The sequence below is a fragment of the Dipodomys spectabilis genome, unplaced genomic scaffold (assembly GCF_019054845.1).
Source record: "Dipodomys spectabilis isolate Male_0828 unplaced genomic scaffold, ASM1905484v1 ptg000492l, whole genome shotgun sequence".
Taxonomy (NCBI): domain Eukaryota; kingdom Metazoa; phylum Chordata; class Mammalia; order Rodentia; family Heteromyidae; genus Dipodomys; species Dipodomys spectabilis.
In genome coordinates this window covers 257,195-269,340 of record NW_024871169.1, presented here as the reverse complement: position 1 = coordinate 269,340, position 12,146 = coordinate 257,195, and the positions used below count along the sequence as shown (strand labels likewise).

The 12,146-nt window shown below is 42.9% G+C and overlaps 1 protein-coding gene across 1 annotated transcript; it reads right to left on the bottom strand.

Annotated features, from left to right (window-relative positions):
- Positions 1-1,908: 1,908 nt before the first annotated feature.
- On the bottom strand, positions 1,909-4,517 carry LOC122098800 (sperm acrosome-associated protein 5-like). Its single transcript, XM_042669258.1, has 4 exons — positions 4,361-4,517; positions 3,558-3,716; positions 2,121-2,199; positions 1,909-2,011 (listed from the first exon to the last, which is right to left on the bottom strand). Exons 1-4 carry the CDS (start codon positions 4,515-4,517, stop codon positions 1,909-1,911), a joined length of 498 nt encoding a protein of 165 aa, XP_042525192.1.
- Positions 4,518-12,146: the final 7,629 nt, after the last annotated feature.

Below are 12,146 nucleotides of genomic sequence, written 5' to 3'. Positions count from 1 at the left end.
GACTGAAACCTGGACATTCTGTAAAAAGAAATGAGTACTTTGTGTGTCTATTGAACTCCTTGCCTAAATTCCCAGTCTGTCATTTGCAATTTAGGATTTTGGTTGTGTACGTGGTGATGTTGGAACAGAGAGAATGGGAATCCGTGAGAGGCAATGGGAGAATGGGAATATTTTAAACTCCTAATTCCCACTGAGTTTCTTGGGTAGGCTGAATCTATTGTGGTCCTCCCCTGAAGAGACTGTATGTCTTAAATAAAGACCCTGTTGTGACCTCATCTGAGACTGATAACTTTTTGAGGGAAGTTTGTTTTCTTATCCTTGTAGCCCACTCCTCTCTATTGAAACATCTAAGTGACTTTTGTGCTGGTACTGGGGCTGGAATTCAGGGTCTGGAAGCCCTGAATTCAAAAAAGCCTGAGCTTTGTTGCTTGAGGCTAGTGCTCTACTACTTGAGCCATGCTCCACTTCTGGCTTTTAGATGGCTAATTGGAGATAAGCGTCTCACAGACTTTACTGCCTGGCTGGCTTTGAACATCAATCCTCAGATCTCAGTCTTCTGAGTAGCTAGGATTACAGGTGTGAACCACCAGCATGGCGCTTTTTTTTTTTTTTTTTTTTGGTGAGCGAGTGTCCTTGGACTCAAACCTAGGACCTGAGTGCTGTCCCTGAGCTTTTACTCAAGGCTGAAGTTCTATCACTCGAGCAACAGCTCTACTTCTGGCTATTTTGGGGGTAATTTACTGGAGATAAGAATCTCACAGGTTGGGCTGGGAAGGTGGCTCAGTGGTAGAGAGCTTGCCTTGCATGCATGAGGCTCTGGGTTCGATTCCTCAGCACCACATAAGCAAAAAGAAAAAAGCCGGAAGTGGCGCTGTGACTCAAGTGGTAGAGTGCTAGCCTTGAGCTGAAGAGCTGAGGGACAGTGCCCAGGCCCGGAGTTCAGGCCCCACGACTGTACCCAAAAAAAAAAAAAAAAAAAAAAAGAATCTCACAGGTTTTCATGCCGGGGCTAGCTTTCAACCAAGATCCTCAGATCTCAGCCTCCTGAGTAAATAGTATTATAGGTGTGAGACACTGTTTTTGAGACAGAATCTCACTAAATAGCCCAAATTGGCTTTAAATTTGCAATGTTCCTACCTCTGTCTCCCAAGCACTGTACAGACACTCACCACCACACCCTATAACTGACTTTTATACCACTTTATGTGCTTTACAAACATTAATTCATTTAATCCTGCCAATAATCCCATGCAATCATATTTTCACTTCCCAGATGAGAAAATTGAGGCACAAAGATCTATTTTTCAAGATATTTTTAAGGCACCATAGCCTTGAGAAGCTGTGGTATTTGAACCAAGGAGAACTTGTCCACTTAATCACTACAATAATCTCCAACACCTACTCCAAGTGAGTCATATATTTTCTTTTTTCCTTTTCTTTTTCTTCTTTTGCAGTTTGCAGGGCTTAAACTGAGATACTTACACTTGCTAGGTAGATGCTCTTACTACTGATCTACAACTCTGATTTTGCTGGTTATTTTTTGGAGATAGAGCCTTATTTCCTGCCCAGGTGCACATGTGGGCCACTATCCAAACATGCCATCATGTCCTGCTCTCCATTGAGAATAGGTCTCTCAAATTTTTCTACCCATGACCACCTTGAATTGCAATCTTCCCAATCTCAGCATCCCAAGTAGCTAGGATTACAAGCATAAGCCGCCAATGCTTGGCTTCAGCTGGTATCTCTATATCAGAGTGTGATGGTATGGAGGAATTGATTAAATAGAGATACTTTTAGGCATTGGAAAATGAAGAGTCAGAGATCTGACAAGCAATGGCCTTACATTGTTTGTAGATATTACCCTTTATTGAATGTACAAAAGGTTTGAAAAAAAGGAAAAGCAAATCTTTATCCCCAAGAATCTTTTCTTGAGTCAGATTTTGCATGCAAATCACACCCTTTGAGCCATTCAGATAAATCATGGCCAGAACAGTGCTGAATCCAAGAAGTCCTAGAAATGGAGAGAGGGCGGGAGGGAGGGTGAAATGGACAAGCTGGTGGGGTATTAGTACCACCCCATATCTGGCAGTCCAGAGTCCAGACCATCCCCATGAATTTACCAGGCTCTCATACTGTCATGTGAACTCACAACTCTCTTGGCACACAGGATGTCATCCAATAGATGGCGATTGAGTAAATCTGGGGAGAAAAAAGGGAAAAAGTCATCTGGTGAATTGGGGACCAGGGGACAGCATACAGAGGGCCCTAGGTTTCTGGGTTCTTCAGGGCCTAACCTCAGCCACTACATTGGCTAATTGTAGATGACATCATTCCTTGTCAACCACCATGTGGGCTGAACTCATGTGGATGCTCCTTATTGACCTTGACTATCACGTTGGCTGGTTTGGAGTAACCAACATACCTCATTGGCTGTTCCTAGACAACCTTAATCTCCATCCTGGCTAGCTCTGGATGATTTCAACTGATATTTTTATACTTTTTCATCTGGTTATGAATTATCTAAACTGTAATGCTGGCTACTAAACAGTAATACTGGCATTACTTAATTGCCACAGCAGTTTGTCCTGGTGATTTCAAATACTGGGTTGGTAGATCCTAGATTTGATTGGTTTTGGATGACCTCAGTCTCCACATTGCCTAGTCCTGTTCAACCTCAGCCACTATGGTGCCTAGTTTTACATGATCTTAAGTGCTATGCTTGTTGGACAGGGTGATTTTTAACTGCTATTTGGCTAGTTATTAATGATCTCAACCACCATGTAGACCAGTCCTAGGCATTTTTTCACAATACTGGAGATTGAGCTCAGGGTCTGGGCAATCTTAATTGCTATCTAGGTATAAATAATTTTAACCTTATTAACTACTTCAATATCCATGCTGTCTCAAACTGAACAGACTTAATCTTTGTTTTACCTAGCCTTTAAAAAGCCTCACTTTTCAATTTACCCCTTATTAGTCAACTTCAACTACTGATGGCCATTCCTGGGTGACCTTTTCTGTTGTGCTGACAGGACTTGGACAACCTCAGTCTCCATTTGAACTTGCCTCATATAAGCATTGTTTCTATTTTGGCCTGTATTGGACAATTTCAACCACCAATTTGGATATCCTTGAATAATTTCAATTTGCTCTTCTATTTTGTCTCAAAAACACCTCACTTTTGCCTGTAAAGTTCTCTCATTTCTTATCAGAGGTAGTTTCTTTTCCTACTTCTAGGGATCTGCTTCTTCCTTCAAGGCTTACACAACTTTAACCCTAAATCAGAACAGTCTCTCCTTCTACTTCACATGGAGCTAATTTTCCTGTTTCCTGAGTCTCAGAAAACTGCATCTTCCATTCTAGATGAGATTTAGGGCTCTGTATTCTCCTGACCTAGACAACTCAGTATAGAATGCTGTTTCTAATGGCCCAGGTAACTTTTGCCTTTTCCTGTTCACTTTTCTACTTTTCTAGGAGATTAGTTTAGATGACAGTGCCTTCTGTGTGTGGTGTGTAGAGCCACTCAGGTCTTCCATGTATTCCCAGGGTTGTCTTACCACGACAATCCATGTGGCAGAGGTTCCTGGTAGGTGTGATGCCATTGTCACACCACCAGGCAGAGTTCAGCTGGAAAATGCCATAATCACTGCTGCCATCAGGGTTGTGGTCCACAAAGGCAGAGTCAAAACCACTCTCATAGTGTGCCATGCATAACCCTGAGTAGGGACAAAGGAGGTAGGAGGTTGGCATAGGATTTGCAAATAGGGAAGGCTATGATAAAGGGAATGAAGACAGCGATGATTGTGGTCTTAGTTGTGAGGGTGACGATTTTGTTTTGGTGGTGGAATGGGGATGTTGGCATTTCTTTTAAAATATCACTGGTAGTGGTTGTGATAGTATTCATGATGGCACTAAGAATGGTGGTGTTGATTGTAGAGATCAAAGGGATGATTACAAAGGCTGTAATGATGATAACATTAGTGTTGTGTTAAACCAGTCATTTGAAGGGCGCCAGTGGCTCACACCTGTAATCTTACCTACTCAAGAGGCTGAGATTTGAGGATTGCAGTTCGAAGCCAGCTTGGGCAGGAAAATCTGTAAGATTCTTATCTCCAATTAAGCACCAAGGTGCCAGAAGTGGAGCTGAGGCTCAAGTGTTAGAGCACTAGCCTTAAGCACAAAAGCTCAGGGCCAGAGCCTAAGCACTGAGTTCAAGCCCCAGTACAGGCACACACACAAAAAAGTCAGTCATTATCACCAGACTGAAAGATCATGCCCTGAACTGTGGAGGAAGGCCTAGATCTGAGTGTGGTGAATTATTTGAGGATATAGATGGGACATGTGGCAACTGGAATCTTACAGTCTCCAATAGTATAGCCTCGGTAGCCATTGAGACCTGCTTTCTCCAGCTTCCTTGCTATTTCACAGCGTTCATAAATCTTGGCATCCACAGTAACAATCATCAGTGTGATCAGGGTCACTATCACAGTATCCCAGGACTGCAGTATGATACCCATAAGCCTCACAAGCTGACTCCTTGCTCCAGATCACCCTGTAATGTTCGGAATGAGAGGCATTCTGAAATTCTAGGCTCTATGAGCATTGGCCTGTGTGACAGATTTTGGAACACAGAAACTAACGATCTGGGCAACTCATCATTCTCCCCAGTACCATATTTATTAAAGACCAAGAGACAGACACAATAAAAAGAAAAATACTGACACAAACATAAATATGGAAGCAGACAATGAGAGGGATGAACCTAGCGATGTCAGACAAGGATGCAGGGAGAGAGGGATTGAGCATATGAAAGCAGGACAAGTACTAGACCCACATTTCCCTGCATTTTTAAAACACTATCCAACTCTATCCTCGCTAATCACATTTTACTACTTGGTCACCTCCAATGGTGACCCTCATTGCTTCTAACCTTCTCCTTCTGACAGGTCAATGCTATTCACTCCACTGTGCAAACTACTATTTCTGAGTCCTCATGCTCTGCTGAATGTAACCATGACTGACATCCAAGGAGGGCTCTCTTGCTATGTCTTTATATGGTAAAAGGCAAAGGACAAGAAAATGAACCCATTTCTGCAAGGCTTTGTGTATCAGCATTCATTCATAAATGTGGAATTCTCATGACCTGAACAACTCCCCCAAATGCCCCACCTCCCAACAGTGTTGCACTGAGGATTTTCTAAGCACTTGCCTTTTGGAGGGGACATATTGAAACTACTGCATGTATCCTTGACACCCCTCCCTTCCCTATACTTACTGCACTGTCCCACTTCAGTTTACTGGAACCTGATCCATGTGATAGTCACACTATGCTACATATTGCATATTATTATGCAATACTACATTTAACAACAGACATGTTGCATATATGTGTGTGTATGTGCACACACACTAACACACATAGATTCAACTCTTGTGTCATCTTCATTCTTATTTCTCCCTTTTGATCCCCAGTTCACATAGGCTACCTCCACTTCAGTTCACTCAGACTGGGCACTTCTTTTCAATTCCCTAAGCCTCTAGGTATCACTACTACATTTTCTCACATTATACTCCTTCTTCTCCCCTTTCATGTTCACCCTGGCTCATTGCCTACTTTTACCTTGACTTCTTCCTGACACTACAGCAAATGACTCCTATTCACTCTCTTATGACCCATCCTTCAGCATTTTTTTTACTGCCTTGACCTCATCATCTCCATTCACTTCCTCTTTTCTCTTCTTTGAAACCTCTGTTCTCTCCAATGCTGCCCTCCCCCTCAGCACTCCCATTTCCTGGAAACTCCGTTTCTTATTATTCTTCCAATGCTAGTTCAAGTTACCAATATTTACTTACTCTATCTTGGTCACCCCCATTCTTGCTCAATTTTCTCCTCATTAGGTCCATTTGTGTTCATGCAGCCTCTCATTACCCCATTCACATAAATCTACTCCCAAGGTAATCCTTGTTACCTTCTTCCCTCTCAAAGTCCACTCCTGATTCTTGTCCTTGCTCCTCCTGTCTGGTAACTGTATCCAGTCACACTGTGACTTGAATCCACCACTTTTGCTCACTTTGGGTTCTGTTTCCCTGCTTACTCACCTTGTGCTATGTGACTTTCATCACTTTTCTGTTCACCTCACAGTCCCCACATGTACTTATCTTCTGTCTTTTACTTCCATTCCTTCTCTGTTCAACGTCACATCCATGCATGAGCTCTTCAGCTCCTTCACAGCTGCTGATTCCTATTGGGATCCCAGTACCACCCACCTTACTGGGTCACTACTGAATATCACCCCATTCACTTTGTATGATTTTCCTTCTTCCTTGTGGTAACCTGCTCAATTTCTAACTAATTCCCATTTATCTTCATTTCCTCTTATGTCCCACATGACCTCAGTCACTCTTACTTCCCTTTAAATTACCTTCTCCTCTCTCATATCTCACAAACCATCACGCAGTTCCACTCTACTCCTGAGTGCTCACATCAGCTCCATGCACAGTCACTGCCTTTCCCTGCCTATTGCCCACTTAGATTGGCCTCATGATCCATCACATACCCAAGCTCAGGCATAATTTCCAATTCATTCAAAATCTTGTACATATTCATGTGTCAGCCTCTGTCACTATGAGAAAATACCTGAGGAAAACAACTTATAAGGAGGAAGGATTTCTTCTGGCTGACATTTCTGAGGATTCAATCCATGGTCACTTGGCTCCATTTTTTCTGGGGTGGTGGTGAGAAGCAGAACATCATGGTGTATGGTAGGGAGGTTGTGGTAGGGCCAAGCTCCTCACTTAATGTCATTCAGGGAGCACAGGTGGCAGGTAGAGAGAAAATGAGTGTGAGCACACCGTAACCTACTTTCTCCAACTAGGTCCCACCTCCTTCACCCAACAGACCTTTAAATTATACAGCTATGAAAGAATCCATTCATGATATCAGAGTCCTCATGATCCAAAGGCCACAACTTTGAACATAGCTGTATTGAGGACCAAGCCTTCAATACAAGAGCTTTGGGGGGGGGGGGGCGCATTTAAAATCCAAACCATAACAGTTTTTCTTTTACTCTTCCCTTTATATCTCTCCACATTCACTCCAGTCTGCTGTACATTCCTCTTTATTTCATGATCCTTCTTTCACCTCTCTTTGCCTCTCATTCCCCATTATTAACCATCCTTACCTGTCTCCTGTTCCATTTATTGACAGATACTCACATTAGCCAAGATAGAAAAGTCTGATGTGTTGTTCAGGATTTGGGTGGATACACAGACCAACACCACTACAAATACCCAAATTCCAATGGTGTTAGGCTAGGTTAGGCTAGATGCTGGTGATTTATACCTGTAATACTAGCTATTCAGGAGGCTAAGATCTGAGGATCTTGGTTTGAAGCTAATTGGGAAAGGAAAGTCTGTGAGACTTACTTCAATTAACCACCAAAATAAAAGCCAGAAGTGGAACCGTTGCTCAAGCAGTAGAGCACTAACACTGAGGAAAAATTTTAGGGACAGCACTTGGGCTCTGAGGTCAAGCGTCAAGACTGGCACCAAAAAAGAGGTTAGAGAATTCTCTCAGAGGTAAGTTAGTGATGTACTTGACCTAAAGTCAGCAGAGCCTTGGTTTCTTCTGTTCTGTGGCTCTGCTAATCTCACAGACTTCCTCAAGGTCCAAATAACTATTCTCTATCATGTTTTCTTCTTTTAGTTTGGGAAAGATGGATTTTCTTTTTGCCTTTGTAAGATCTTCAATGTGACACAATTCCCATAGCATACAAGTCACCTATTCAGAGTTTGTTGTTGTTGTTGTTGGGGGGGTTGTTTGTTTGCTTGCTTTGGTGCTGGGCTTGGGGCTTGAAATTTTTTGCTCAAGTATAGGGCCCTGACACTTGTGCCACAGCTCCACTTCCAGTTTTTTTTGTTTTGTTTTGTTTTTTGGGTCTGGGCCTGAGAGCTGTCCCTCAGTAATTCAGCTCAAAGCTAGTGCTCTACCTCTTGAGCCATAGCACTGGTTTTCTGGTGGTTTATTGGAGATGGACTTTCCTGCCCTGGCTGGCTTTGAACCATGATCCTCAGATCTCAGCCTCCTGAATAGTTAGGATTACAGGCGTGAGCCACCAGTGCCCTGCGCTACTTCCAGCTTTTTGATGTTTAATTGGAGATATGTATTTCACAGACTTTCGTGCCTGGGTTGGCTTTGAACTACCATCCTCAGATCTTGGCTTCCTATGTAGCTATGTAGCCACTGGGAGTCCAGCAATTGTATTTTTTGTATAGTTGTATAAAACTATTGCCACAATCAATTTTGAAGACTTCATCACCCTTCAAATTTATAAGTTCCATGTCTCCCTCAATTGTGTTGGCCATTGAAGGATTTATCATGTGAAGATTTTATAGGCCTCGAATTATTACACTATTTCCTAGCCTCTGGGCCCTACTGACTTTGACATTGACTCTTCCAAGGCCAGTAAGTAGATAGTTCAGTTTTAATATGTTCATGAATCCATTGATGGATTGTTTGTATGTGCCTGACCTAGGGTTTAAACTCAGAGCCTGGGTGCTGTTGTCCCTGAGAGTTTTTTGCTCCAGACTAGTGCTCCACCACTAGAGCTACACTCTACTTCTAGCTTTTTGGTGGTTAATTGGAGATAAGAATCTCATGGACTCATGGACGTTCCTGCCCAGGCTGGCTTTGAACCACAATCCTTAGTTCTCAGCCTCTTGTGTAGCTAGGATTAGATACTTGAACCACTTGAACCCAGCTCCTTGATGGATTCTTATTAAATAATGTCCCTAGTGCTTGAGTTTTTAGTATACTGACCTGGCCAAGAATTGTACTCATTCTCTCTGTCTGTCTCCCTTTGCTCTCGTTCTTCCTCTCATTCTCTAGACAGGTCTCATTTGTTAGAACGCCTCAAGTGCTGGGATTTCAGGTCTAGCCTCTCTCATCTATGTTTCTATGCTTTTCAGGGCTGAGATTATTGGAAATTTCAAATTAAATTTCTTCTCTGCTTGGGCTGAGTACTGATTCAGTTGGTTAAACAATACTAAATTCCTATGCCTCACTTCTAGACTGGGAAACTTCCAAAACCTAGGGCTCTGACGTTTCTTTTCCATTGTTGAATGGGTTAGCCAGGCCAGAATCTGGTTATGTGCTCCTGTTAGAGAATTTCTGCCAGATCCCTATGTGCTGAGAACAGGTCAACAAGACTTAAGCCACAGTTCCTAAGTATAAGAACTCAGTGAATATGGGACTTGGAATTTGAAATTGTTTAAAATGTTCAAAATGAACCAGGCAGTGGTGGCTCATGACTGTAATCTTAGCTAACCAGGAGGCTGAGATATGAGAATTATGGTTCAAAGCCAGCTGGGACAGGAAAGTCTATGAAACTCTAATCTCCAATTAACCAGCAAAAAGCCAGAAGTAGAGCTGAAGTGGTGCCAGTGGAGCCAGAAGTGATAGGGTGCTAGCCTTGGGCAATAAAAGCTCAGGGAAAGCTGGGCGCTGGTGGCTCACGCCTGTAATCCTAGCTACTCAGGAGGCTGAGATCTGAGGATCAAGGTTCAAAGCCAGCCTGGGCAGGAAAACCCATGAGACTCTTACCTCCAATAAATCACTAAAAAACCGGAAGTGGCGCTGTAGCTCAAGTGGTAGAGCGCTTGCCTTGAGCTGAAGAGCTGAGGGATAGCGCCCAAGCTCAGAGTTCAAGCTCCACGACTGAAAAAAAAAAAAGCTCAGGGACAATACTTAGGCCTTGAGTTCAAGTCCAAGGACTGACACCAAAAATTTCTAAATGCAAGCCTTAGAAGATCACAGCTTATTTTACATATAAGACTTGAGACTGAGAGATATATTAGGTAACTTACTTAAAAACACCTAACTATTCAATGGATAAGGAAATACAATTCAAGTCCAAATTTTGTAGGGCATTTTCTTTTTTTGTGTGTTGGTCATGGGGCTTGAACTCTGGGCCTGGGAACTGTCCCTGAGCTCTTCAGCTCAAGGCGAGCACTCTACCACTTGAGCCACAGTGCCACTTCTTTGTAGGGCATTTTCTTCCCACTAAGCTAATTCTCTAAGTATAGCAAGTCATCAAATGTCTTAGTCCATCTGGGCTGCTGTAACAAAATGTCATAAACCAAGTATCTTATAAACAATAGAAATTTATTTCCTACACAGGAGGCTGAGAATTCTGAGATGCCAATATATTCGATATCTAGTGAGGACTCAGTTTCTGGTTCATACATGGCATATTCTCTGTGTCACCACATAGTAGAAGGGGCAGATGAACTTTATAGAGTCTCTATATTTTTAGTTATTCATTTTTTGGAGACAGTACTGGGGCTTGAACTCAGAGCCTGAGTGCTATCCTATCCTTTAGCTTTCTTGCTCAATTCTGGATATCCACCACTTGAGCCACAACTCAACTTCCCATTTTTTGGTGGTTAATGGGACATAAGAGTCTTGTAAACTTTACTGCCTAGGCTGGCTTCAACCCCCAATCCTCAAATCTCAGCCACCTGAGTCTGTCTGTCTATCTATCTATCTATCTATCTATCTATCTATCTATCTCTACCTACCTACCTACCTACCTACCTACCTATCTGTCTATTTTGAGATTAAGTCTCTGGATGGCCTTAACTCACAGTTTTCCTGCCACGACCTCCCCTGAGTGCTGGGATTATAGAATTGTGTGTCACCACACCTGACCTTGGGGCCACTTTTGTAAAGGCACTAACTCACGACCATGAATTAATCACCTCCCAATGCCCCACCTCCTAATACCATTGCATTGAGAGTTAAAATTTCAACCTGTGAAATTTGGAAGACCTGACATTGAGACCACAGTGTGAAGAAAAACAAGAGACTGAGTGGTGAACAAAAAGCACTTTGAGCATCCTCTTGGAGATAAGGAAAATCTTCCTCACTGGCTGAAGAAAGATGGCCCCAATACCTGGAAGTAACAAGGGTAACAAAACTCTGTTTCTTGAATTCTCTTTATCTTTTTGGGCTTGTCTGCTTCTCTGGAAAGTGGATGCTGGGCTGGAAAATAGGGCTGGCAGAAGTAACATACCCCTCAGCTCTAACAGTTTACAGACTTTGTTCTCAAAATTGTCATGTATTAAATTGTACCTAGAGGACTTCATCATGACATTTCCATATGTACATATAATGTCCTTGGTTAATGAGTTGTATGTTGGGGAATAATGGGGAAGTGAATGTGCATATAAGTAAATACCACAATCGGGGCTGGGAAGGTGACTCAGTGGTAGAGTGCTTGCCTTGCATGCATGAGGCCCTGGGTTCGATTCCTCAGTACCACATAAGCAGAAAAAGCTGGAAGTGGGGTTGTGGCTCAAGTGGTAGAGCACTAGCCTTGAGCTGAAGAGCTGAGGGACAGCGCCCAGGCCCAGAGTTCAGGCCCCATGACGGACAAAAAAAAAAAGGATATTATCTTAAAAGTGATTTTAATTGGGCTGGGAAAGTGGCTCAGTGGTAGAGTGCTTGCCTTGCATGCACGAGGCCCTGGGTTCAATTCTTCAGTACCACATAAGCAGAAAAAGTTGGAAGTGGTGCTGTGGCTCAAGTGGTAGAGCACTAGCCTTGAGCTAAAGAGCTCAGGGACAGCACCCAGGCCCAGAGCTCAGGCCCCATGACTGATTTTTTAAAAAAGTGATTGTAATTATGACCCAGCCATGTGGAGGTTTTGGGGTGAGGCTTCCACATTGTGTGGACTGCATAATGGGGCTACTTACCTGTCAGCTTCCCATTTCCCTTTACAAAGAAATCTTCCATTTAAGCCACTGTTTGAGGTGGATGCACCTCTAAGAACTGATGGTAAATGATGCCCAGAACAGTGTCAGAGTCTTGGTTCTGCAGCAGGAACTTGAGAATGTATACTGTGAACACAAGGACAGATTTTTCTTCTTAATAATTATTTAAATTGGAAGTGGCGCTGTAGCTCAAGTGGTAGAGCGCTCGCCTTGAGCTGAAGAGCTGAGGGACAGCGCCCAGGCCCAGAGTTCAAGCCCCACGACCGACCAAAAAAAATAATTATTTAAATTTTTACCTATTTACTTAGGTCTTGGAGGCTGAACCTTGTGTATACACAAGGCCTTGTGTATCTGATGCAAGCTCTCTACCACTT

Coding starts and splice junctions, on each gene's coding strand:
- LOC122098800 (XM_042669258.1), bottom strand. CDS start 4,517: ATGGGTATCATACTGCAGTCCTGGGATACTGTGATAGTGACCCTGATC. Junction 2,200..3,557: donor CTGCCACATGGATTGTCGTG/GTAAGACAACCC, acceptor TTTTCTCCCCAG/ATTTACTCAATCGCCATCTA. Junction 2,012..2,120: donor CATGACAGTATGAGAGCCTG/GTAAATTCATGG, acceptor CTCCATTTCTAG/GACTTCTTGGATTCAGCACT.